Source organism: Cuculus canorus, chromosome 22, assembly GCF_017976375.1.
Source record: "Cuculus canorus isolate bCucCan1 chromosome 22, bCucCan1.pri, whole genome shotgun sequence".
Taxonomy (NCBI): Eukaryota; Metazoa; Chordata; class Aves; order Cuculiformes; family Cuculidae; genus Cuculus; species Cuculus canorus.
The window spans coordinates 6,503,283-6,531,157 of NC_071422.1; the positions used below are offsets into that span (position 1 = coordinate 6,503,283).

The 27,875-nt window shown below is 50.4% G+C and overlaps 1 protein-coding gene across 1 annotated transcript in view; it reads left to right on the forward strand.

Annotated features, from left to right (window-relative positions):
• Nucleotides 1-1,427: 1,427 nt before the first annotated feature.
• Nucleotides 1,428-27,875, forward strand: part of GRIK3 (glutamate ionotropic receptor kainate type subunit 3) — a 136,881-nt gene continuing 110,433 nt past the window's right edge. The window contains exon 1 of the mRNA XM_009567817.2: nt 1,428-1,815. Coding sequence (XP_009566112.1) covers nt 1,701-1,815 — 115 coding nt within the window. The 5' untranslated portion in view covers nt 1,428-1,700. The remainder of the gene's footprint in view (nt 1,816-27,875) is intronic.

Sequence of the window (27,875 nt, forward strand, 5' to 3'; positions counted from 1 at the left end):
CTCTTGGCTTTTAGGCAAGGAGAAAGAAAAAGTCTGAGCCACCACGACATAACACTGAAGGTCATGCTCAGGGGTACCCTTCCCATCACTCCGAAACGAAGCACGAGTTAAACCGCATCACCAGAGGAGGCTTTAGGAAGAAGAGTTACACCAGCATCTCCAGGAGGGGTTGGTCCTTCCATGGGCGTCCAAATCTCCCATAGGCTCTTGCAGCTTTTCCTTACGACTCGGTGATGCTGACAGCTATCAGACACCCTGGCCAATCCCTCATTGCTGGAAAGAAACAGCTGGAGACCAGACACCACTGCGATGGGCGTGCAGAGGGTCCCCTGCGCGCCTGCCTCCCTGCAGCAGTGGGTGTGCTCGCTGGCTGCTGCCGAATGCACCCAGGAACTTATTCTTTGAGTCATAAACCGACAGCGATATCGCATATGTCTCCTCCTCCTCCAGTTCATACATTCAGGCGAACGGAGGCTGGGGTGGGATGGGGCGCTTCGGCTCAGGGCGGCGATGGGCTTTTCTCGCAGCGCGCTTGCTGCCGAGGGAAGCGACGGACAAGGAAAATTAAAGGGGTGAACAGATACGGAGTAATAGTATGGTTGTAAGAAAATTAAAGATCTGCTCTTCAGATGTTCCAGGCGATGTAGTTAGCAGGCAGCTGGCAAATGGGAGCGATTGGAAATGATGGAATAGATCAAATTATTTAAATGAGGAAAAAATAAATTCGCCCTAGCCTAGCCCAGCAAGTTGACAAAGCAGCCTACTTATCCGCTGCCTGTGCAGCCCTTTGTCTCTGTCACCGAGAGGTCATTAAACTTGGGTTGCAGAGCCTGGGTTGGGTTCTTGCTGGCAGGTACAGGTACTGAAAGCACCCCAGGAACCCCCCCCAGCATCCCTGGAATGGTCCTGGGACCCCCAGCATCCCAGGAATGGTCCTGGGACCCCCAGCATCCCTGGAGGAGCCCCAAACCCAGCCTAAGCCATGCTACCCAGCCTCGCCCAGTGCGCACCAGTGGGGCTGTGGGGGCCACAAGGGATATATGTGACCCTGGGGACATAAGGGACAGCGGGGAGCTCAGAGGACAGTGGGTACCCCAAGATCTACCAACAGGGGCTGTCGGGGGGGGGCAGGGCAAAGCGGGGCACCCCAGGATCTATGGGATAGGGGCTGTTGGGGGTCAAGGGGACTTTGCAACCCCCCTCTATCCCCTGCTCCGCTGTGTCCCCCCCACCCCCCGAAGCTCGGTGGGACCCGCTGAGCCCACCCTGCCCTTGCAACGGGTCTGGGGGTCGGGGCTGGTGTTGGGGGGGGGTTGTCTCTGTGTGTGTGTGTGTCTCTGTGTGTGTGTGTGTGTACGCGCTCCACTCCGGAGCTTCGCGCGAGCCGCGCGCATCAGTGGTAGGAGGGGACAGAGCCGCTCCTGCGGGCGCACCGGCAGCCCCGGCTCCGCAGGTGCCTTTCGAGCAGCACCGGTTAACGGCTCGACACGGCTCGGATTGCATCGAATCGGTTCAGTTCGGCTCAGCTCGGCAAGAAGCAGTCTGCCGCGGGACCGGCCGGCGCGGCCGCACTAAGATGTGTCATGAGCTGTTCGGCCTCAGCAGCCACCGGCCGCTCCGCCTGAGCCCCGGGCAGCAGCCCCCCGCTCCCCCGCTGCCCCTGGGGCCGTAGGGCCCGTGTCCCCCACCCCCCCCCAACGATGCCCCATCTCTGGCCGGCAATCCGCGGCGTGCTCTGGGAATACTGGGCAGCGCTCCTGGTCGGGGGTTTCTGGGGCCAGTGCTCGCACGGGATGCCGCATGTCATCCGGATAGGTAAGGAGGCTTCTTCCCCCTCGGGACGGGTCGGGAAAAGAGGGGAGAAGTTGCGGGGAGAGGTGCTGGGGAGGGGGGATGCGTTGCGAGGTGCTGGGATGGAGGCGAGGAACGGGGAAGGGAGAGCGGTTCTGTCCCGGCACGGAGCGGGGAACGAGGAGGAGAGGAGGAGAGGAGGGGGCTCAGCCCCCGAGACGGGGCTGAGAGACCCTAAAGAGGGGGGATGCTGGAACCCCAAAGAAGGGGGATGCGGAGCTTTTGGAGAGGAGGGATGCTGAAACCCCAAAGAGGGGAGATGCTGAAACCCCAAAGAGGGGGGATGCGGAGCTTTTGGAGAGGAGGGATGCTGAAACCCCAAAGAGGGGGGATTGTGAACCCCCAAAGAGGGAGGATGCTGAGCTTCGAGAGGAGGGATGCTGAAACCCCAAAAAAGAGGGATGCTGGAACCCCAAAGAAGGGGGATGCTGAGCTTTTGGAGAGGAGGGATGCTGAAACCCCAAAGAGGGGAGATGCTGAAACCCCAAAGAGGGGGGATGCGGAGCTTTTGGAGAGGAGGGATGCTGAAACCCCAAAGAGGGGGGATTGTGAACCCCCAAAGAGGGAGGATGCTGAGCTTCGAGAGGAGGGATGCTGAAACCCCAAAAAAGAGGGATGCTGGAACCCCAAAGAAGGGGGATGCTGAGCTTTTGGAGAGGAGGGATGCTGAAACCCCAAAGAGGGGAGATGCTGAGCTTTGGAAAGGGGAGATGCTGAAACCCCAAAGAGGGGGGATGCTGAGCTTCGAGAGGAGGGATGCTGAAACCCCAAAGAGGGGGGATTCTGAAACCCCAAAGAAGGGGGATGCTGAGCCCCGGAGAGGGGATATGCGAGAGCCCCGGGAAGGGCATGGTGAGCCTCCAGAGAGGGGGATGCTTTGCACCTGGAGAGGGAATGTGCTGAGACCTCAAAGAGGGAGGATGCTGAGCTTCGGAGCGGAGGAATGGGAGACCTTTAAGAGGGGGAATGCTGAGCCCCGGAGAAGGGGGAACTGAGACCCCCGAGAGGGACACGGTGAGCTTCCAGCGAGGGGAGATGCTGAGACCCCAAAGAGGGGGTATGCTGAGACCCCAAAGACGGGGGATGCCGAGCCTATAGAGAGGAGGGCTGCTGAGCCCTGGAGAGGAAGGATACCAACCCCCGGGAGAGGGGGAATGTTGAGCCCTCGGAGAGGAGGGATGCTGAGCTCCCCGAGAGAGGAATGCTTTGCCCTTGGAGAGGGAGATGCTCTGTCCCCAGAGATTGGGGATGCTGTTCTCGGCGGGCTTGCCATGCCCCTGGAGAAGGGAATGCTCGGTGCAAGGAGGGTGCTGTGCCTCTGCAAGGAGAGCTGTTGAGCTTGCTGCATTAGTGGTGCTGTGCAGAGATGCTTTGACCCAGTGGCAGAGGTGCCCAGCACAAGGGATGGGCAGCCCAGAGGAGCTGGAAGCACCGAGCTCTGCTGCCCGGAGGATGCCAGCGGGCTGGTTCCACCGCTGCTGAGGGCCAGGCGTGTTTCATTAAACTGCTGAGGTTCCGGGGAAAATTAATTTTTAATAATGTTACATAAAGTAATTGCGCAGAGAACGGCTTAGGAAGGAGTCTATGATCTTTCTTTTTCTAATTAAATGAGATACTTGTTTTAAGCGTGTCGTGTAAAGAGCAGCACTGATTTCCCGTTACACCCCACGTACTTTGCTGTCAGTACACATTCCCAGGGATTTTGTCCCTGCCCAGAAAAATTATAAGGACGGATTTACCTGTCTTTTCAGGGACCAAACTCTAACCCAGAGAAACTAGTGAAAACTGAATAGATTTGTGGCTATTTTCAAGTGGAAAAAATAGGTCTTATTTATCCCAGTGTGACTGCACAGCAGCGATGTGAAAGCCACTAAGAAAAATGCCACTCCTTAGGGACAGACGCTTTCTGAAGTGAAACACTGTCACCTCTGGAACGATTTTGAGCCACTGCGCTGCCCAGATCATCTCCTGGACCAGAGCTTGGTTGCTGCAGGTTGAACATCTGCTCTTCCTTGGCTCGCTGTGCCCAAGGCGCTCCAGGCAAAGGTGGTCCTGGGCATGTTGTAGCACCAGAAATGTTGCTGGAAAAGGTTAATGGAGCTGCCTGTGGGGCCTGGCGACTGAACTTTTTGCTGGAGCCAAGCTGCTTGGTATGCTCAGCCACAGCCTGGAACAGCTGGAAATGGTTTTGTGTGACAGAAACCCACTCCCCGGTAAATTCTTTTTGCTGCTGATGGGGCACGCTGGGCTTCTCCAGGAGGCTCCACGAGCTGCGCCGTGGCAGAGCTCCCCATCTGTCCCCCATCTATCCCCAGCCTGTCCCCCCGAGAGTGCTGCAGTGGGTCCCCGGTGGGTCGCAGCGTGCAGATCCCCATCAGGACCATAAGCCGTGTGCTCGTGGGCTGTGTTGAAGCTGGAAGGGCTTGCAGCTCGTCCTGCTTTTGGCAGGGCAGCAGCGGGCCTGATCCTTGGTGGTTGGACCCGTCTTGCTGCCAGGCTGACGCTCCGGAGGCGGCGTGCAAGGAGCTGCTGCTGCGCAAGCACACGCTCGCAAGGGAACGGGCTAAAATCGCTCAGACAGGGGCTGCCAAAACCCTTGGGAATACCAGCGTGACGTTCAGGCCCTGAACGATCCCTGTGGCTCTGTGGGGATGTCCAGCCTCAAGTCCAGGTGCCTCAGTTGTCCTGAAAATAGATTTTCTAGCAATGGCACAATAGGATTGAGGAGCTTCCAGCCCTGAAACTGCTGCCAGCCCTTCACCAAAATCACTTGGGGCTCTGCTCCCCTTCCTCCGGGGCTCTGCTCCCCTTCCTCTGGGGCTCTGCTCCCCTTCCTCTGGAGCTCTGCTCCCCTTCCTCTGGGGCTCTGCTCCCCTTCCTTTGGGGCTCTGCTCCCCTTCCTCTGGGGCTCTGCTCCCCTTCCTTTGGGGCTCTGCTCCCCTTCCTCTGGGGCTCTGCTCCCCTTCCTTTGAGGCTCTGCTCCCCTTCCTTTGAGGCTCTGCTCCCCTTCCTTTGGGGCTCTGCTCCCCTCCCTTTGGGGCTCTGCTCCACTTCTTCTGAGGCTCTGCTCCCCTTCCTCTGAGGCTCTGCTCCCCTTCCTTTGAGGCTCTGCTCCCCTTCCTCTGGGGCTCTGCTCCCCTTCCTCTGGAGCTCTGCTCCCCTTCCTTTGGGGCTCTGCTCCCCTTCCTTTGGGGCTCTGCTCCCCTTCTTCTGGAGCTCTGCTCCCCTTCCTTTGAGGCTCTGCTCCCCTCCCTTTGGGGCTCTGCTCCCCTTCCTTTGGGGCTCTGCTCCCCTTCTTCTGAGGCTCTGCTCCCCTTCCTCTGGGGCTCTGCTCCCCTTCCTTTGGCGCTCTGCTCCCCTTCTTCTGGAGCTCTGCTCCCCTCCCTTTGGGGCTCTGCTCCCCTCCCTTTGGGGCTCTGCTCCCCTTCTTCTGGAGCTCTGCTCCCCTCCTTTTGAGGCTCTGCTCCCCTCCCTTTGGGGCTCTGCTCCCCTTCTTCTGAGGCTCTGCTCCCCTTCCTCTGAGGCTCTGCTCCCCTTCCTTTGGCGCTCTGCTCCCCTTCTTCTGGAGCTCTGCTCCCCTTCCTCTGGGGCTCTGCTCCCTTTCCTTTGGGGCTCTGCTCCCTTTCCTCTGGGGCTCTGCTCCCCTTCCTCTGGGGCTCGGAGGCAGCCCAGGAGCAGGGTGATGGGCACACTGGTGGGCAGGCAGGCAGGGCTGCCCGCTGCACCACACGGCTGCGCATCGCCTCTGCCAGCGCCTGCCGCAGCACCAGCCTCCCTTCCAGCGCCGAGGAAAACCCTGATGTTCAGCACCTCGTTTAAGGCTTTTTCTTCATCAGTAAAATCAGAATCTTAAAGATGAGAAACGCGCTTTAAACGGGGCTGCAGGGAGATGTCTGTTTACCTTTGCTCTCAGCTAAAACCGGCACCGTTTTGACCTCTTTTCCAGCCCACTGGAAAATTGCAGCTTTTTCCCCTCCGCGTTCATTTGTGCAAAGCTGCCCTGGCTTTCAAGTAATTCTTTTAATTATTAGGTATCCCAAGAAGTGGAAACACTTAAATAAGTATTGGTTTAGGACTGAAAATCAAACCAGAGAGAAAATAGGTAACTTTTCAAAGCTCTTGTTTTCCTACGAAGCTATTCAAATAAATACAGGGAGAAGTATCTTAAGTGAGGGAAGGAAAAGCCAAAAGCGCTCTTTCTCTCTCTCTCGAGTAAAATATAAATATTTAATCTTCACATCTAAATATAATCTATACCTCTCTGCATACAAAGAAAGTCTGCGCCTCGTCGCTGGGTTTTCTTTATTAAGGAGGAGTTGGTATCTCAAGCTTATTCCCCAGCCGTTCGGTTCTTAGGCGATCTGTGAAATATTTGATAACGCCGTATCAGAAAACACCATCCAGATCTGCCGCTCACGCTCCAGGTGCTCAATTCGTCTCCGAGGGATTCCGGTTCTAAAGACAGATAAGTGGAAGGATGTGAGTGGAGGTGCTGGGTGTTTACAGCCCGGTGACCGAGAGGCGGTCTGCGATGCTGCCAGCCCCGACTGAGGATGAGATCAGGGAGATTATACCCTTTATTAAGTGCTGCACTGAGCAGCTGAGTATTTGCAATATCATTCCCCTCATATAGTAAAAAAAAGTGAGTGCAAGATGATTAAGCCGCCGTAGATAGCCTATTTATCTAACCTTTCTCTTAGATTAAAACCCAGTAGTAGCACCTCTTCAAAGTGATAGAGGAGAGCTTGATGCCATTTTGTAGAGCCTGATGGCACCAGCCCTAAAAAAGCGAGGTGGGATGACTGGAAAGGGTGTCCCGCGTGGAACCTGGAGGATGGGTGCTTCGGAACAGCCCGGTTTCAATTGCCCGGCTTTGCTGAAGCATCATCAAGAAATGACTCTGGGTGATTATTTTGATGGATGATGTGTTAGCGAGATATACGTGCGGCTCAGACGGATGCCAGTGGTTCGGGATTAATAACTAATTGGGAAAAAAACTAAACCAGAGGAGCCATCAATCCAATTTTAGCTCTTGCATTCGTTGATTAGTGGGTTTGTTTGTATTTAAGGGCTGCTGAGGGGGGGGGACACACCAGAACCTCACAACCCTGCTGCCAACATTTTCCTCTCTGCTCCTGCAAGGCAAGAAGAGGCGTTTGCATCCCTCTTGCATCCCTCTAGAGGGTCCCAGCCTGCCTTGTCCCCCAACACCAGCTGCACGCCCACCTTGTCCTTCTTCCACCGGAGAAATCCGCTGCACTTAAGAGGGATTGCATTCTGCTTCCTACATTTTTAAAAGGAATTACCTTCCCCTCTGGGTTCTTCCTCTTGTTGTTGTTTTTTTTTTTAACTGAGGTTATATTCCAGCTGATATTTCTGGCAATAATTATACCTCAAGCATGTCTAGAAGTCCCACTCTTGATCGCTGAAGTCTCTGTGAACAGGGCTGGGCTCCAGTTTAAGCTTTTAAACAAACAGCCCTGCATGGAGGAATTTATCGGATTTTATTTCTTGTAGTCGCTTTCTAAGCTGTGTTTGTGCAGAGAAGGGGTCAGGGCATTGATTGCTTGTATGATTTGCAACTAACACAGAAAAGACAATGAAATTGGATCGGAGTCAGTGTGGGGAAAAAAAAAATCATTGATTATTTTATATAAATACATAGAAAACAAATTCTGCAGATAATCATCCTCCTCTGTGTGTTTGGCTTTCCTGAGGCGTATTATGCCTGTCTGGATTTTTATTTTGAAATCACCTTCCTACACTCAGCGAACTAAGTTTGATTTTTAAAAATAAAAGCAAAAGGCTTTTCCAGGCTGGGAAAAAAAAAAAAAGCCGTGCCCACGGCTGGGAACTGCCGTGGGGTGTGGGGGTGCTTGGGGTGATGCTCAGGAAGGCTGGAGGGTGGGTTTGTGTTCAGCTCAAGGCTGTTGGTCCTCAGCGTGTGGTGGCAGAGTGGCTCCGGTGGTGGATGGCAGTGGGGTGGGAGAGGACCTGGAGCCCCACCGGCATGTGCTGCCCCATGGGGGGGCTCAGCTGGACAATGGGGTGCACGCTGGTAGAGACTCACCTTCGTACTTTTAGCCTCTACAGTGATTTAAGGGCATTTGCTTAGTGCCCAAGCCAGTGCCAGGCTGTCCGAGCACTGGGGGCACCCCAAGAAGTGCATCCAGGGCTGGGCACCCCAGGCAATGCACCCCAGCTATGTACAATGGGCTGTGCACCCCGAGAAGTGCACCCCAGGCTATGCACAATGGGCTGTGCACCCCCAGAATTGCACCCCAGGCTATGCACATCGGGCTGTGCACCCCAAGAAGTGCACCCCAGGCTATGCACAATGGGCTGTGTACCCCAAGAAGTGCACCCCAGGCTATGCACATCGGGCTGTGCACCCCAAGAAGTGCACCCCAGGCTACGCACATCAGGCTGTGCCCCCCCAGAAGTGCACCCCAGGCTATGCACAATGGGCTGTGTACCCCAAGAAGTGCACCCCAGGCTATGCACATCAGGCTGTGCCCCCCAAGAAGTGCACCCCAGGCTATGCACAATGGGCTGTGCACCCCAAGAAGTCCACCCCAGGCTATGCACAATGGGCTGTGCACCCCAAGAAGTGCACCCCAGCCTTTGTACATCGGGCTGTGCCCCCCAGAATTGCACCCCACGCTATGCACAATGGGCTGTGTACCCCAAGAAGTGCACCCCAGGCTATGCACATCAGGCTGTGCCCCCCAGAATTGCACCCCACGCTATGCACAATGGGCTGTGTACCCCATGAAGTGCACCCCAGGCTATGCACAATAGGCTGTGCACCCCCAGAAGTGCACGCCAGGCTATGCACAATGGGCTGTGCACCCCCAGAAGTCCACCCCAGGCTATGCACAATGGGCTGTGTACCCCCAGAAGTCCACCCCAGGCTATGCACAATAGGCTGTGCACCCCCAGAAGTGCACCCCAGGCTATGCACAATGGGCTGTGTACCCCCAGAAGTGCACCCCAGGCAATGCATTTCCACAGAGAAACAGAATGGTTTGGGTTGGAAGGGACCTTAAAGCTCATCCGGTTCTAATCCCCCTGCGATGGGCAGGGACACCTCCCACAACCCCTGCTGGTTGCTCCCCAGTTTGAGTAGAAGCACACTGAAAGCACAGCTGGGCTCCCCTGGCCTGGAGGCACCTTGCGCAGCACCGGGAGTGGACTCGGATGGAGCCCTCTGTGCTGGTTGGAATTCGGAGTGGCTTTGACGATGCCTTCCACTGGGAGTGTGAGATGAGAATCTGGCCCCAAACCTCCTAGGGCTGATGGACCGCTTCAGAATTTTGCTGTCTGCATTTTCACTCTTGCAAGTAAAGTGCTATTTTTTCTTTCCTTTTGTTTTCCCTGTTTTTAAGTCACTTTGTGGCTTCTCCTGCGTTTCCATGTGTGTTTCTGCAGCCACACACCCACTGTTGAAGCATTTAGTGGTTGATGAAGTTATTTCAGGTCGTGAGATGCTTTGTGTGTCAGATAACGTATTCCAGTAATTTCAGCAGGATATAAGGGTGGCGGTGTAAATTGTTTGGTGGTAAATTAATTCTGAATACATTTGAATAACAATGTTACCTCTTTATCGCAGAATAGTCTAATTATTTGATCTTGGCATCCTCTGGAGAACTTCATACAGGAAATTAAGATCAAACCACAAACCAGGAGAAAAAAAATAGACCCTCGTTCATCACAGGGGTAGGAGCACGGCCAAAATTAACAGACCTACTTAGCGCTGGGCTGCTTCCTCAAGGTGGGTGGGTGCCCCCAGCCGTGATTCAGAGAGATGGAGCACCTCCCACACGAGGACAGGCTGAGAGAGTTGGGGTTGTTCAGCCTGGAGAAGAGAAGGCTCCCAGGAGACCTTAGAGCAGCTTCCAATGCTGAAAGGGGCTCCAGGAAAGCTGGGGAGGAGCTCTTGATCATGGAGGAAAGGGATAGAGGAATGTTTTTAAGATGAAAGAGGGGAGATTGAGACGATATCTTAACACGAAATGTTCTCCTGAGAGGGTGAGGAGGTCCTGGCCCAGAGCAGTGGTGGCTGCCCCATCCCTGGAGGGGTTCAAGGCCAGGTTGGATGGGGCTTGGAGCAACCGGATCCAGTGGGAGGTGTCCCTGCCTGTAGAGGGGGCGGCACTGGATGGGCTGTAAGGTCCTTCCCAAACTCATGATTCTACGATTCTCTTGGCCGCTGCTGATTCAACACCAGCACTCGTTCAGGGCTGGTGTTTGGGCTGCAGACCATGCCTGGCTGCTTTGACCACCTTCCTCCTTCCAGCATTCTTCTCTTGGCTATCATCACTAATTTCCAAGTATTTGCATGGAGTAGCTCTGCCAGAGTGGCTATGATGCTGGAGTCTCTCATGGAGACACAATATTGAATAAAACCCAACATGCGCGGTCTGTTTGTAGCGAGCGTTAAGCCTCGTAATCCAATGTATTGTGTTCCTCCACCAGTTATATTGTGTAATCTCCTTTCCCTCTGTTTGGTTGGAGGTTTAATGTGATGCTGTCTCAAGTTCTCTTTTTCTTTGCGAACATAGAAGAGAGGCTGGTGGAAGTCTCTGGGTAGGGCAGATAACAAGTTGAAAGCATCAGAACTCAACGGGCAAGGAGGGGGAGAGGCAAACGTTGGAGAGGAGCTGAGGGCTGAACACCACGATAAAAACCGGCTGTGGTGCTGTTGCCAAAGGGAAAAAGTGGGAAATGAGGAGTGCTTGTTGTCTCAAAGCCTTGAGAATCGATGTTGCTGTGAGTGCAGATGTTGCTGTTTGCACTGACTCCACAGGGGATCCTGATGCTCCACCAGTTAACCCTGTGGGCTTCTCTGCCCCCTTTGAGACTCTGGGTTGTTTTATCAGGCAGGGATTGTCTCCGTTTGGGCTGATGTAGAGGGGAGGCAGCTGTGATGGGGCTTCATATGTAAGTACTGTTCGGTAACAGTAAAAACAAGGATAATGTGTTGGTATTTCATAGAATCACCAGGTTGGAAAGGACCCACTGCATCATCGAGTCCAACCATTCCTAACACTCCCTTAAACCATGTCCCTAAGCAATTTATTACTCTTAAACCATGTCCCTCAGCAATTTGTTACTCTTAAACCAGCTGAAGGTCCTTACCACGCGCAAGAGCTCTTCAAGCAGGTGGAAGGCTCAGTTCACTGCTTTGCCTTTGCTCCGGCATGGCTTTTCTTGGTGGTTGCCTCCGTTAATCCCTTTTGCTGTGCCCTCCTGCCACCCCCCTATTGCTGCGCTGCCCCGCAGGGAACCTTCCTCTGGCATCACGGCTTCATTTCTCGGGTTCGCACAACGAGAGGCTTCTTGTGTCGAGTGTGACCTGAGTGTTCGACAGCATCAGTCCTCCTTCTTTAAATCCGCAGCAAGACACTTGTGCGTGAATACACAAACATGGATGCGACTGCTCCGTTATTTCTGGGCGAGGAGATAATCAGGAAAAAGCTGTTGGGTTGCAGACACCGCTGAGGAGAGCCGCAGGGTACCCGCGCGTCGGAGGCAATCCCAGGAGCTCCCTCCTGCACACACTGAGTCGTTCATCCTCTGCAGCAGGGTAAATAAGGAGAGGAAAGCAAACACCAGTCATTGGCGACAAAAGGCTGCCTTGCTGTAGCTGTATTATTTAATATTTTAACCCAGGGACCTGCGCAGTCTTTGGGTTTTCTTGCTGCACCCCAGCCAACAACCTGCGCCCTCCGGAGGGGGTCAAACTCATAGAAGGAAAATCCGAATTGGGAAGCGGTGAGGGGGGTCAGAACTAGATGACCTTTAAGGTCTTTTCCAACCCAAACCATTCTATGATTCTATGATCAGAGGAATAAACCCAAGACTTAAAATCACGGAATTTTTCAGATGAATTCTTGAATTTGGGACTTGCATTTTGCACAGCACTTTGGAAATCGGGCACCCAGGGATCCCCACTAAGGGCATCCAGAGTCACAGGTACCGGGCTGAGCCCGTTACAAAGGCTTTTGAGACCCATTGATTGAAATTAGCCTTCCATCCTTGACATCTGCAAACAGCAGCTTCAGGAGCATTCATTAGTGCCACTGCAGCAGTTTGGGTTATAACGGTGCTTCGTGTGTCCAATAAGGAATGGGACCACACCATTGACTGCTCTTGCATTGGCCACCGGGTACTCATTAGCCGCTAATGACATTTGATTGCTACAGCACAGTCCTTTGCTCAAATTGGGGACTTGGAGGTGAACAGCCCAGCTCTTTGAAGACGCCAGGACCCAGGGGAATAGGAACACGAGCCGTTCTTAAAATAACAGGGCTGCTATTGCAAACTCTGGATGCGATTAAAGACGCGGCAGCGCATGGGGAGGGAACCTGCCTTCGCTGTGGGTGGCTTTCCCCCGCTTTAATGAACAGATGTCTGTCATCTCCTCCTTATCTCCCAGGATGAAACAGTAAATAAAATCTGGTATAACCCACGAATTTAGCTGAGTTACGGCTGGCTATTGGGCCTGAAGCGTTAGACTCGTTGGTTACTTCTGTAGTGAATCCAAAGCACTCGGAAAGAAGTCACAGCAGTGATTTCAAATTCCACCCTCTGGTACATGGGCAGAGAAGATTTTTTTTTCCCCTGGCTGCAGCACAAAATGTACATTAAACAGGGCTGATTTTGTTATGAATAGAGCAAATGTGCATAGCAGAGGACCTGAGAATACATTTTGACTTGAAGGACAGCCCCAGCCTTCACACCACCACCTCCAGCTTCGCTCCCCGGGTGCTCCTGGGGCTGCGCTGCCCGTGTGCGACGGTGTCTGCCGAAAGGGAGCTGCTCTGCTGGAAAGTTGGCCTTTAAGGCGTCGGGAAAGAATAATGTGTGTGTCTGTATCGCTACGGTGCCGGGGAGTTGGAAAAAGCTGGCTGTTTTCACTGCCGTATAAGTAAAGGTTTTCTTTAACCGCACAGATGCTGCTCGGTCTGAACCGCTCTGATTCACGCCTCACCGGAGAGGAGTTATTAATCTTTCATATTCTGCATAAGGGCGGCTGGTATATATTTTCTAGTAAAAATTAGAGCAGATCAAGTCTGTTTCCTAACGCTTTCTATAACCATTTGTGGTTTTATATACCTGGGAAGCATTCCAACCGTGTAACAGGGCTTCTGGGTGAGAGCTGAGCACAGCACAGGATCCGGAGGCTCCGTGTTGGAGAAAGAAAGGCAAAACGTCCTTGAGAAGGACAGTACCGGCTTCTCTCTCATCTCCACCTTCTAATTTCCAGTGTGGGCAGCAGATTTTCTTGGGCAAGAAGGTGGAATTGTGTGTTTTAGCCTTCTAGGGCAGCATCAGACCCGTAGGACATTTGGCAAGTAATGGTTTTCACTTACTCCAAACACACGACTTGGAGTAGTTGTTCTGTTTTTTTGTGTGCTGAGAGTCACAAGAATATTATGATACCATGATGCGACCTGGAGATTTTTAGTAATAACCCAGCGTGGTGATATCGTAGCTGTAACTCGCAGGGATCTTTGTATTCTTTCCCCCAGATTGCTGTTAAGGGGAGTTTATCACAGACCATTTGAAACGCTGCTCCCCCGAGAAAGCATCCAGCCATTCGGTATTTCCTTTCTAAAGCTTGTCTGTTAGCTTAAAGTCTGTTGTTATTTAGTAATATCACTATAAGGCATCTCAATGACACGCTTTGCCTCAGTATATCAAAAGCCTTTGACTTCACTGAGTTCCTTTCCTTCAGAAACAGAACTAAGTTCGCTACCGAGAAAGACGCATGAGATAAAGCTTCCAAAACCAGGCCCAGAAAACCTACCGGCCAGGTCTCCAGAGGGATACAGAGGTGGATGGTTTCTCCAAGCCATAGATACTCCATTTTTCATTTTGATTTTCCTTTGTTCTCCTCTGCCGCTATGATTCTTGTGATGCTCTTGCCCCCCTCTGCTCCGCTCTCACCCCACACCCATCGCTCGGGTGCCTGCTGGAGGCTGGTGGTGCACAGCCAGGTTCCTCCCTCTGACCACGAACGATGCGAGTGGCTCTCCGTTCTCGAGCTCATCTCAAACCACGCTGGAGTCCCACTTGGGTCAGCAGGCTGTGAATCGCAGCCTCCCATCCTCTGTGGCATTTTGGGGCGCTTTCTTCCTCTCTTCTTCTGGGGTTCACCCATCTCTTGGCATGGGACGGCAGCATCACGGCATCACACTTGGCTCCACGGGAACGCCGGAGCTGCCTCGCAGCCGTTCCCTTCCTAGAGAGCTTTGGGAAGGGAAACCGGTCATTTAGCACTGCAGGATGCCGAGACGTTCCATCATTGGATGTGCAGCAAAAGGTACCTTGTGATTAAACGTAACGGTATCAGCTTTTTCTTCGCCTGCGCAAGGCAGATTTATAATATTTTCTCTTTCTTTTTTACCGCTGGATTCTTCGTGCAGGTGGTGATTTATTGAATAATCAATTTTCTTATCTATCTAATACATTAAAGTGATCCATCAATGCCAGATAATCAATCCAGCTTGGGATTTTAAGTGTGTAAGAGTGTATACATATGCTTGTATATATATTTTCATCCCGTATCGTTGTCAGGCCAAATAATGTCTCCCTTTCAGTGCTCCTTTTTCAGTGACTTTTGTTTATGGTGTGTAAAAGAAAATCATGACATTATATTACACCTTGTAAGTTTTACGGTACTTGAGAGGTTTATGCGGTATGAATGTAAAGGGCAATGCAATAATGCAAAGGGCAGCGAGACATTTTTAAGCACAGAAGGATACACACGGAGCTGCAGAGATAAATCTGGGTGGATAATCATCCCACGGTGTCTCTTCTATTTATGAGAGGAAAAAGATATTCACTGCAAATCATGCTGCGGGTCACTTTTGCCCTGGTCTCAGGCTCTGCTTTGCATTATAAGCTGCTAAAATGGTTCTTAATCTGATTTGGGATCGTTTGGGTGATGCCCGTGCACTGTTGCATCCCGTGCCCAGCGGAGTCAGGCTCACCCTGGCGAAGGACAATGGGATTCCCCATCACTTACACCGGTGGTACAGTGGTCTTGCCCAGTTCAAGGACTTGAGTAAGTCAAGAGATGGTTTGGCTCATCCTCTGTGAGTTAGGAAGGGGCTGGTCTAGAGATTTAACCATGGGATGAAGAAAGAAATCAAAATTACCGAGCCTGAAGATAGTTTAGGTGAGTATGAAGAGCCTGGCTGCAGTCTCCTGGTGGCCTGGGTGTTTGGTGCCGAAGTCTACTCAGTTTGAACCAGGCAGCAAATTGTCTCTGGGAACAGGGCTGGGAATTTTAGCAAAGCGAGTGTCCATTCCAAGAAACTTCACAGCATCTCACTGCTGTAGATCAAGCGACGAATCCTTCTCAACTGTGAATATTCAGAATTCAGCATCGTAATTAGCAGTAGAATTCAAGACAAAATGTCATTAGGTTTTGGTGACAAAATGTCATTAGGTTTTGGCGACAAAATGTCATTAGTTTTTGAAGTCAAGATAAGTTTTACACATAGGTCACTGTTCTGGGCGCTTCATTCCAAACCCAATTCACTTTGTGGGCTTCTGATGGCAGAAACATGGGTGATTGTGTGATCTCCACACGTTCAGTGCTTTCTGTGGCAGGAAAAGGTTTCGCTTTAATTACTTGCTGTGTTAACTGTCGGGCACAGAGACAGGATTTTCCTGCTTTGAAGCACCTCATCAGAAGGTGAAAAATTAAGTGGCGCTTGGAGATGTCGTGGGAATGCCCTGTGGAGTTCCCAAAGTGCAGGAGCAGGCTGACGCCTGGCTTCTTGTTTCCCATCCGTGCCAAGAGCAGGTTTTAAAGCCCACACTTTGCGGCTCGACCTACAGTTTGCAAAGGCGGTTGCAGGCACGAACCTGGGAGAGAGGAGAAGCTGCAGGAAAATCCTTTGTATTCTCATCCCTCTCCTGGGGACCCCAGTCCTGCAGAGCCCGCAGCCTCCTCGGAGCTTGCTGCAGCCCCAACGCCTTCGATGATCCGATGATTCTGCAGCTCGGGATGGCAGCACTCTTCGGGGTTTTGTTGCAGTAACGCTATTACCATTTTAAGCCGAGACAGGGACCTGTAAAAATGCAGGTTCTCCATCTAAATTTCTGGTCTATAAAACCTTAAAGAACTCTTCTTCCTTTATAGGGAAAGAAAACCATTTTCTTCCTCATTTTATGCACTTTTCTTCTTGCAAATTTTATTTCTGCAAGATCAGGTTTTGTCATCTTTATTCAGAAGACATTCAAAGTGAGTCTTCGGATGTTTAGCTTCAGGGTGATATCGAGGCTTGGCTCATAATGGTTGACTGGAAATCGGATCCTTGGGTTCTTTTCCTATTTATCTACATCCCGGGGAAAGGGTTGTCCCACAAGTGTGGTGCCTGAGCTTAGATAAGCCGATAGCATTTTAAAACATGTAGGGCTTGTCTTTCCCCAGATTATCAACCTCACTTAAGATTAAAGTTATAAAGCGTCGAATAAAAACAACCTTTCTTTCTTCCGGCAGCTCCCCTCCCTCCCTGCGGTGCGTTTCAATAGACAAGACTGACTCTGTACACGTGCCCATCCGTTTATAAACTAATCAGTAAAGAGCTAGTTATATCCATATTCACTTAATTTTCTTATACATTAACGTGGTTGGGGTGATTTGAGGAAAACCATGAAATATGTCCTTGTCTGCAGTGTAACTGTGTGTGTGTTAAGGGTGGCAATTGCAGTTGCTGCATCCCTTTCCTTCAATTAAAAGGAGAGCAATGGCCTCCTAAAATCTGAAACCCAGCCTGATTTGCATGTCCTTATGAATTTGCATTTAGTTTTACTACTTTTTGGAGGCAATTCTGACCTAATTAACATTCCCTCTCTTTCCTTCTTTCCCCATGGCAGAGGGGTTGGAACTGGATGATCTTTAAGGTCCCTTCCAACCCAAACTATTCTATGCTTCTATGATTCTATGCTTCTATGATTCTACGATTCTATGATTCTATGATTCTACGATTCTACGATTCTATGAGTCTATGATTCTATGAGTCTGTGATTCTATGAGTCTGTGATTCTATGAGTCTGTGATTCTATGATTCTACGATTCTACGATTCTACGCTTCTATGATTCTATGATTCTATGATTCTACGATTCTATGATTCTACGATTCTATGATTCTATGAGTCTATGATTCTATGATTCTATGATTCTATGATTCTACGATTCTACGATTCTATGCTTCTATGTTTCTATGATTCTATGATTCTACGATTCTACGATTCTATGATTCTACGATTCTATGCTTCTATGATTCTGTGATTCTACGATAAAACCCCAGGGTCTTTGATCAGGACTTCCTTGAAGGGGTTCAAAAGACATATAGATGTAGCACTTCATAGAATTATAGAATCATAGAAGAAAGGATCTAAAGCTACCGGAGAGTGTCCAGAGGAGGCCACAAAGTTGGTGAAGGGTTTAGAGGTGAAGCTGCGTGAGGAGCAGCTGAAGTCACTGGGTCTGTTCAGCCTGGAGGAGACTGAGGGGAGACCTCATTGAGCTCTGCAGCTTCCTCACAAGGAGAGGAGGAGCGGGTGCTGAGCTCTTCTCCATGGGAACCAATGATAGGACCCAAGGGAATGGCAGGAAGACGCTAGAGGAAGGTTAGGTTGGACTTTGGGAAAAAGTTCTTCCCCCAGAGGTGCTGGAGCACTGGAACAGCTCTCCAGGGACGCAGTCATGGTGCTGAGCCTGACAATATTCCAGAAGCACTTGACCATCGCCCTCATGGTGTGAATGTTGGGGTTGTCCTGTGCAGGGACGGGTGATGAACTCAATGATCCCTGTGGGTCCCTTCCAACTCTGGACATTCTCTGATTCTACGACTCTGTTCCCAGCCCCATTCCAGCCCCACACAGATGAGCTTCCATGGAGCTTTCCCCCACCTTGGTGGCTTCTATTTTTAGGTCTGGCACAGGAGGCTGCTGTATATTTTTTGACTGCATTATTAAGGTCGTTCCACATCGTTACGTTGACTCTGTGCGTTGTGAGTGGTTGGGGGGGAACCTATTTCCATATGAATTACAAAAGTTGATGCCAACAGGACGGTAATTTGTAAATTGTTACGACAGCAGCATTTTGAAAGAAAACACAGAGAAACCAGGGTAATAAAACTTGCCATTAAGGGAGTGGACTTGTGAGTCCTGGGAAGAATTCTTGTCCAAGGATTATTTATGATCATTACACACCAAAATGTGTTTTTGCATTTTTATAGCTAGCAAATTACCTGTACACCCACTAGGGAGCTAATGATTTTTCCTTTGCGGCCATGCGACTTCATTTGGGGGTTTTATATACGCATTTTTGCACCCGGTTAAGCCATCACTTTTGATTTATAATAACAATAATTATTTCTAAATAGCCTGGATGTTGAAGGGTTAACCTCCCTTTGATTTCAGCCAAGAAAAGCTCCCTGGCAGTGATGGATTTGGAGGGGAGAATGGTTGGTTGGTGCCTGGGCAGGTTTTTCTCTGTATAGCTTTAACGGTGCTAACTACCTCTAATGGGGAGCACGGATTATTTATGTTCTTCAGGAGCTTCTCATTAATTTTACAGCGCTCTAGGTTTGAAGATTCCCAATTTCTTGGCCTCTTCATTAGCGTAGCCTGTTCAACAGTGCAGAGTAATGGCAGTGGCTTACTTTAGAAAGGAGCCATCGAATGCAGATGCCTTTACAGCTGGAGAAAAGGAGTGGAAGCTCCTCCAAGGAGGAGGTGGGCGCAGGGGCAAGACTTGGAGGTTTTTGGGGTTCCTCTGAGGCCAACCAGCAGGGCTCCATGGGGTCTGGGGCTGCGAGAAGTGAGCTGTCGGCTCTGTGCATCCTGCCCCAAAGCTCCGGTGGCTCAGGGCTGGTTGCCGGTGCCGTAGCATCCTGGATGCGACCCTGTCCATAATAGAGTGGCTTTTCCAGCCCAGCATGATTGAAGGGGCGCTGTGCACAGAGCCATCGCCGCAGTCGGGCTGTGCTGGGAGCTGCCTTGTCCTTACATCCTCTCCTCCACACACCGAGGTCCTCACTTTGTGCCGTGGGTGCTGGTTTAGAGAACAGCCGAGGTTCTCTTGCCTGATTGCTCCTCAGGACACGCTGACAATTCCTTGGAAGAACCTGCGGCTGCAGAGAGCAGCAGGGAGCTCAAGATCAGCCTTAGTATGAAGGTTAAGTGCATCCTAAATCATTCACTACCACAGTTCCCGGGCTGATTACCCCTCTTGTTTCTGACGGGTCCTCTTAGAAAGACCTTCTTGGTGCAGCATCAGTGAGAGCCACCAGCCAGGAATCACAGCTTGGTGGCAGGCTGGCTACTCTTGTGGCTCCTGGAGCCTCAATCTCGTATTCCCTGGACACAAGTAGCGAATAGATGGAAGAGTTTAGATTTTAGGGATCGTGGGACGTTTGTCTCTTCATCACCAACGGCAATGACAAAACCAGCATATGACTAATTGCATTTTTGATCCTAATATAGCGATTTGTTAAAGCCGCATTTCCTTTACAGGTTTTCAAAGCCTTATTTTTAGAAAAGCATTGTTTGATCTTTCGTTTCCTCCTGTTCTGCTCCGGTACAGACGCCCCGCGTGGCTTTGAACAAATGACTTTGCTCTTCTGGGCCTTAATTCTGTACTTGTAAAATAGAGTTTGGAGCACTCTCTGCTTCTCTGGGCTTGTTGTGATGGTGAGGGGTTTCAAAACTGTGCCTTGTGGATGTAAATAGTGGAGATTGCCGCACCCGGACAGGGTCTTTGAGACACAGCAAATAGGTAGGAGCAAGAACAACCCTATTAAACCAGCGAAACACTGAGTTTACAACCCAGGATCATCTGACTGGAGTCATTTTGGAGAAATCCAGTATCCTAAATATGCTTAACTGCTTATTTAACGTAGTTTAAAAAGTTATTTATTGAAATTTAACAACTGTTTACTCAATATGGGACTGTAAAGCCTTAAAAACATACTCTTAATAATCCCTTGGTATTTAACTAATTTACAATAGCGTGTGCTATTACATCCTAATTAAATCCCTATTTGAGACACTTAATTAAAAAGGAGGCTATAATAAACTCCTGATCGTTTGGCTTCCCAGCCAGATCCATACTATCAAGGATTCTATGTGTCAGCCAGTGCCAAACGCATCCCGGCGCAGCCACACAGGGTTGAGCTCCAGCCGGGCGAGCACCAGGGCTGTGCTTTGGGCTGAGAAGAAGTAGGGATGGTGATGGGGTGCTGCTGCCTGGCAACGGTGACCGTGTAGTATCATCCGTGTGTTAGTGATCGTAGAATCATAGAACCACCAGGTTGGAAGAGACCTCTTGGATCAAGTCCAACCATTCCTATCTGCCACTAAACCACGTCCCTGAGCACCTCGTCTACCCATCTTTTAAACCCCAGTTCCCTCAGCTGCTCCTCATAAGACTTGTTCTCCAGCCCTTTCACCAGCTTCGTTGACCATGTGGTGGTGACCCGGCGGTGGTTACCATGTGGTGGTGACCATGCAGTGGTGACCGTGTGGTGGAGACTATGTGATGGTGACTGGGTAGTGGTGACCATGCAGTACTCTCAAGCCTTTGGAGGTCCCTCTGATCCCATACAGACAGCTTCTTGTCCTGCCAAGCTGCTGTGGGACAGAGGTCGGGCCATGGATGCTTAATGCTTCTGGATGCCAGAGCTCTCCAAGGACTGGAATATGTGCTGGGGTCTACCCAGATCAAAGACGCTCTTCAGAAGCACCAGCCCATAACAGCAGCTTTGGCTTTATCGCAGCTATGGGAAATGTCAGGAGACACCACCAGAAGTCCCGTTGTGAAGGAACACTCTTGGAAGGTCACCCAAGCCCAAAATACTGTGTGATGTTCACGGGAAGCTTGGAAATCCTGTGCTGCTTTCTCAGTGCTGGGTGTCTGAACATCACTCTGCCCTGATCTCTTCTGCAGTTGGGAAGGATAAAGCTGGCAAACGGTCACGTGCCTGTATCGCTATCCTGTCCCGTGCCAGGCATTCACGGGCAGGCTGCGTCAGAAAGAGCCCTCAGGACATCTGTCTGAAGACAGCTGCTCGCCATCCAGCCAAGTGACTTCTCTCTGCCTCTCTTTAAAAACAAAATAATAACCCAACCCCCCCTTTAACTCGGGCAGTTTGCGATAGGAAGTGACAATAGCTCTGTGCTGGCTCCACAGCAGGATGTGATGTTAATTTGTATAAGTGATTTTTTTTTTCTGTTGTTTTTAATTACCAGCCTGAGGTTCAAAACTGAGGAATGTGGGGACCCCACGAGGCATTCTTGACTGTTTCAAGGATGGAGTTTGCTTGTTTATTCAAGTGCTGGAATATAGCTCCTAATTGTGTGGCTGATGATACTGCAGTATGTGGCAAAATAAAAAAGAGAGAGGGTAAGAGATCAGCATCCAGGAGGCTCGGTGAGGTCCCAGCTCTGACAGAGACCCTGGGTAGCCCCCGGCAAAATACTTAATCATGGAATCATTGAGGTTGGAAAAGACCTCTAAGGTCATCCAGTCCAATAATCAGCTCAACCCCACTGTGCCTACTAAACCGTGTCATTGAATCATAGAATCATAGAACAGTTTGGGTTGGAAGGGATTGTAAAGATCATCCAGTTCCAACCCTATGGGCTGGGACATCCCACTGGATCAGCTGCCCAAGGCCCATCCAACCTCGCCTGGAACACCTCCAGGGATGGGGCAGCCACAACGTCCCTGGGCAACATTTTCCAGTGTCTCACCACTCTCATAGTGAAGAAATTCCTCCTTATGTCCAGTCTAACTCTGCCCCTCTCCAGTTTATACCCATGCCCCAAAGTTGAGGAAAATACTGCTCTCATTTTGCACATGATGGGGATGTGAGCAAAAGTAAATGTTATTGAATTCCATGCAAAGTGCGGAAAGTCTGCAGTGAGTTGGGGTTGTTCAGCCTGGAGAAGAGAAGGCTTTGAGGAGACCTTATAGTGACCTTCCAGTGCCTGAAGGGGCTCCAAGAAAGCTGGAGAGGGGCTGTTCACAAAGGCTTGTGGGGACAGGATGAGGGGCAATGGGTATAAACTGGAGAGGGGCAGATTTAGGCTGGATATCAGGAGAAATTTCTTCACCGTGAGAGTGGTGAGACCCTGGCCCAGGTTGCCCAGAGCAGTGGTGGCTGCCCCATCCCTGGAGGGGTTCCAGGCCAGGTTGGATGGGCCTTGGGCCCCTGATCCAGTGGGAGGTGTCCCTGCCCATGGCAGAGGGGTTGGAACTGGATGGGCTTTAAGGTCCCTTCCAACCCAAACTCTTCTCTGATTCTCTGATTCTGTAATCTCACACCTGTCCCTCTCCGGAGCTGCAGAGTTAAGGGCTCGCAGTGCCCAATGGAGAGCTGTGGGCAACACCAAGACAGCAGCAGATGGCACAGGAGAAGAAAAAAAAAAAGGCATTTTCAACCTCTATTTTTGTGTAAAGAACTGCACTTCAGTGCCCTTCAAACTCTAAAGGCTTCCAGAGCTTGGGGGCTCTCAGATTTATGGTTGCGGGGGGCTCTCTCCTGTGCTGCAGTGCCGCTGGCTGCTGCGGTGGGGTTGCAGTGGAGTAAGAGAGGAAAGTTGGGGATAATGGGGTTCCTAGAGCTACTCCGATGTCAGCACCAAGCCCCTTCTCCTCTCCAGGTCACCATCCAGCCCCTCGTTGTGTCTCCTGGGGCAGCAGCTCAGGGCTAGTGAATGAGGGAGCCGAGCAAATGGATTTACTACCCTGGTGTCATTTCTCCTAGAGAGAATTGATGCTCTTGTTTCCTTTTGTAGGCAGATAAAATAAGTACAGAGAGATCTGTGATGTGGCAGCTCTATGGGTTTTGCAGCGGATTTCGAGGCAAACTGTGGTTTATGAGCAGTCCATTAACACAGCGCACACTGTGCCTCATAAAAAATCCCATTTTCCCCATTTCGGCTCCGCGGTTGTATTTCATTTCCAGTGTAAATCTAATAAGAGGATCAGCAGAGGTTTTGGCAGGGAACCCTCCCTGTCCTGGGAGTGGTGGCCGAGGCAGCCGCATCCCAGCAAGAGCAGGGATGCAGGAGGGAAATTCAGGGTAACAGCCCATCCCTCCCAGGCTGGAGGAATCCATTCTCTGTAGACTTTGGTTGGGTGAGAAAATATGCTTTAAAACAAAAGGCAAATATGAATATCCACTCCATTTTTTCTTGTCCTTTAAAATAATGTTTAGATTCTATATATTGCTAATTAGACACACCAGCGTCGAGTGGTATTTGATGCCAGCCAGTGATGGATGCTCTATTATCCTATATAAGAGAGAGCACATTTGTTTTCTAAGGCTAACTGCACACAATCTGTTATTGTATAATGCTGAATACTTTGAGGATTGGTGCCTTTCAGCGTTGAGTATAAAAGCCAGGCCTCCCCGACAATAACTTTCATTAATCAGGCTTTCCTAGTCTGCCAGCACGGGAGACCACGATGTCTTCTTTGTCCGCTTGCTAGGATTACACTCTGAAAAACCTCCCACCGATCTTCTATTCCTTCATTTCTCTTTATTCAGTTAAAACAGGAAAATCGCCTCTCGCCACCATCATTTCAGTTGTGTCTCTGCACGTTTCTTTTAAAATAAAAGGAGGAGAGTTTAAAGGAGGGAGGGAAAAACAGCTGCAACTCGCTGGGAGCGGTGAACTTCACTTAAAGAAGATTCTTTAAGGAAGATTCAGCTGCTTTTGTTTTTCACAAGAGCTGTTGAGTGTTCTGAGCTTTAAAAAACATATGTGTATGCACTCCTGAAACACAGATGTAGGAGAGGGGTGTTTTGAAGGCTTGCAAGAGATTTAGAAGCATGAGTGAAGGTCACAGTGGAGCTCTGCTCCACCACGCTGTCACCAGCTCCTGCAGGAATCGATGTGTTGGTGCTGCAGTTTTGAGTTTTCATCGCTGTCTAGAGTTTTAGCCACATCCCAAACTCCCCGAGCGGATGAAAATCACAATCATAGATGAAAATCACAATAGGCAGTTCCCGCTGGATCAGGTTGCTCCAAGCCCCATCCAACCTGGCCTGGAACCCCTCCAGGGATGGGGCAGCCACCACTGCTCTGGGCACCCTGGGCCAGGGCCTCCCCACCCTCACAGCAAAACATTTCTTCCCAAGATCTCATCTCAATCTCCCCTCTTCCAGCTGAAAACCATTCCCTGTTGTCCTATCCCTGTCCTCCCTGATCCAGAGCCCCTCCCCAGGTTTCCTGGAGCCCCTTTCAGCACTGGAAGATGCTCTGAGGTCTCCCTGGAGCCTTCTCTTCTCCAGGTTGAACCACCCCAAGTCTCTGAGCCTGTCCTTGCATGGGAGGTGCTCCAACCCTTTCAGTACTGGAAGGAGCTCTAAGGTCTCCCTCCTGGGGCTGATGTTTTCCTCCTGGAAGTCAGTCTGAGAGCTCTTTGGCTGTCCTTGAGGGACAGCTCTTCAGTGGGGACAGGACCCTTCCGAGCTGCTCCATAGATTGTGTCTGAGTAACTCCAAGAGTCTCCAGTAACAGCTCCCTCAGGTCATTACAATCAACATAATTTCAGCTTTAATTGCTAAATATTGCTGTAGAAGGAACAGTCGCCTTCCCGCTCGGAGGCTGCACTGTTGCTTTCCCAGGTTTCAAGATGCAGTTAAAGTTTTTGGGTTTCTTTTTTTTTTTTTCACCCTGTACGTTTCAAATGCTTCATTGTCAAACTAGTTAAAAGCCCTTATTTATAAAATGTGTGCGTCTCTCCAAGCTTAACTGAAAAGGCATTAAAATAACTGCAGCTGTGGAAAGAATAATTACAGCGAGATTTTGTCAAGGACTCTCTTGTCTGATGTTGCCATCTGTGACACGGTGAATGCAAAGATCATTTGAAACATAGGCGGTTAATGTAGAGAATAATTTGAGACTTTAGATATTTATGGTAAATTATTTAACTTTATTGTTTGGTTTTATGGCCTCATTATTCCATGTAGTAAGGATCTCTGCATTTCGTGTTGTTCTGCACTTTGATTTTCACTTTGGGATGGAAAAGTACACTGCAGTAAAAGTAGCACTTTGCACATTCTGAAATGTTTCAAGGAGACATCGTATTAATCAGATTATTTTCATGCTCTTCAATATCATCCTTGATGCCTTTAAAAAAAAAGCTTTGGAGAAAGATCTTGTTATTGACCAGGTGTTAATAGTCAGTCCTTCAAGCATGGGCAGTGACAAGGGCTTGTAAACACCACATTTTAGCATTAATTTTCTCCTGTCCCTTAGAATATTGGTGTTGAGACTCCCACTAAGAGGACATTGCTGCATTATTTCCTTCAACAACCCCCTAACTGCCAAATTAAGAGCAGACTATCACACTGGAAATGAGTAATTGGCTGCTGGAGACACAGAAAAAGGAGACTTTGCTTTACTGATATTCCCTGCTTATGCTGGAGTGAAGTGGACTGGGTTTATTAATGAAATTAGGGCGGGAGTAGCCCGTGGGGTCGTCTGCTGTGCGTGACGTGGGGCACTGCTGCGATGCCGGAGTACATAGACTCATAGAATCATTGAGTGATAGAATAGTTTGGGTTGGAAGGGACGTTAAAGATCATCCAGTTCCAACCCCTGCCATGGGAAGGGACACCTCCCGCTGGATCAGGGGCTCCAAGCCCCATCCAACCTGGCCTGGAACACCTCCAGGGATGGGGCAGCCACAGCTTCCCTGGGCTGAACAACCCCAACTCTCTCAGCCTGTCCTCTATGGAAGGTGCTCCAGCCCTCTGAGCATCTTTGTAGCCTCCTCTGGACCCATTCCAACAGCTCCATCTCCTTCTGATATTGAGGATTCCAGAACTGGACACAATCCTCCAGATGAGGTCTCCCAAGAGAGGAACAGAGGGGCAGAATCCCTCCCTTGACCTGCTGCCCACGCTGCTTTGGATGCAGCCCAGGATGTGGTTGGCCTTCTGGCCCCTCCATCTCTGCGTCTGTGCCCACGTTGCCCCCCGGTTGGCTCATAAGGATCGGGCAGCAGGTGCTGTGTGAGTATTTCACTCCTACAGCTCCAGGTTGCAATTCCTTCACTCGGCTCTGAATGAGGTTTGAGAAACTCTCTCTCAGGAGGTTGTGTCCAGGAGAAGACTGAGATGGGGATGAGGGTTCCCTTGCTACAGCTCTGGTGTCCTTGCAGCCAGCTGAGTTTGGTCCTTGCTATAGCTCCTTACTAGAAAACACCCAAATGGCTTTGAATGGGCATTCTGGGGAACAGTTCTGCTTACAGAGGGTGAGGTTTGCTCCTTCTGGGGAACTTCGTGTGGCTCCACCTGACACGTGTCTAACAGCACATCCCTCAGTGCTGCTGACCGGCACGTCCTTAACCTCACTGTAAAGCACAGCAAATGCCCCTGCCTGTCCTTCCCTGCTCCGGCAGCATTGCCAGAAGCCCGAGGGTACCTAAGACAACCCAAAATACCAACAAGTATTTTGTCGGATGTGAACTTTTCAGTGGAATTGAGATCGTCTTTCTGACAGCTGAAGGCTGCAGCTCCGTTGTGTGGCTCCAATCCTCGGCAGCCACTTCTGGAGTAGCCAAAACCCAAACAGGGAAACAAAACTGCCCATTTATTCTTCCTGAAGAGCCCTCTTCCCACCCAGCCTGCCCTCTGCAGCTGCTCAACATCTGGATCTCTTTCTGGCTTGCTCTCTCCACGCTAAGGAGGAGACCGGAGACTGCACCACAGCCCATCCACCCAGAAAGGCACCACCTTCTCCTTTGAGCACCTCCTTTGGGAGCACGGCAGCTCTTGTTCGGAGCACTGCCCTACAGGTAAAGACTCGGCTCTGGGAGATGAGAGGTTGGTGGATCAGGAAACCATCAGAGAACACTCAAATGCTTCCGTAGGTGGGCAGGGAGCATGAGATGCTTGCATGGGTTGCTGCACACCTGCCAAAAGCTCAGCCTTAGCGCAGCTAACGGGGCAGAGGAGGCAAATTCAGTAGCTGCAAACTCACTTCAAGGTGAACTAAACTGGGAACAAATGGGCTATGGATTAGTAGGGAAGAAACCAGGTACCATTAATTCTCCTTCCATACTCCAACCCCCGGGGTGATTCCCCGTTTGCCTTCAGCCCCTCTGGGTGACACAGGAAACGCTCAGGAGGTTCTGCTGCAGCCTCGTGTCCCATTCCAGGCTGTAAAGGAGGCTTTGCCGCATTTGCCTCAATCTTTCACATTTCAGTGCCTAAAATAAGACAGCTAGCTCCATCCCTGCCTAATTGGAGTCTCCAGCTTTAGAGAGGCCAACACGCAAACCTCAGAGAGCACCTGAAGAGATATTTCAAGAACAGCATTTGCAAACTCCTGGAAGTCAGGCACTGCCAGGTGTTCTTTTGTTTAAAGGAAAAGTGAATTTGTGTACCCGGTGTTCTATATTATTTACTAACTGCTGGTAATTTGTCTATCGTGGGGAACTTGCATTGCAAAACAAAGCAGGTCTTGGCCAGCCACTCCTCCCTTCCCGGCAGCGGGTAAATAAGCTCTAAAGAAGAATTCTCCCAGAGGCAGAGCAGCGAGCTGCTCACATCCGAGTATTTTATTCCATCCTCGGTCATCTTCACCGCTCACATCGAGTATTTTATTCCATCCTCAGTCATCTTCACCACTCACATCGAGTATTTTATTCCATCCTCGGTCATCTTCACCGCTCACATCCGAGTATTTTATTCCATCCTCGGTCATCTTCACCGCTCGTGCAAGGTGGGAGGAGGCTCCTGCTTTGCGTGTGTTACACGCGATGATCAGGGTGGTGCTCTCCCCTATCTACTCCTCCAGTGGCAGTGGCCAAGTGCCTTCACTGCTGGAGACCTCAGAGCTCCACGGCAGTTCTGGCAGCACCCAGGAAAGGTGGAGTTAACTCTTTAACTTAAAGAGTTAAAGGTTTCTTAACTCTTTTGGAAACAACTGAAGCAAATGGCTTCAAGAGAATTGTGTGTTGCTCTTAAAATAAG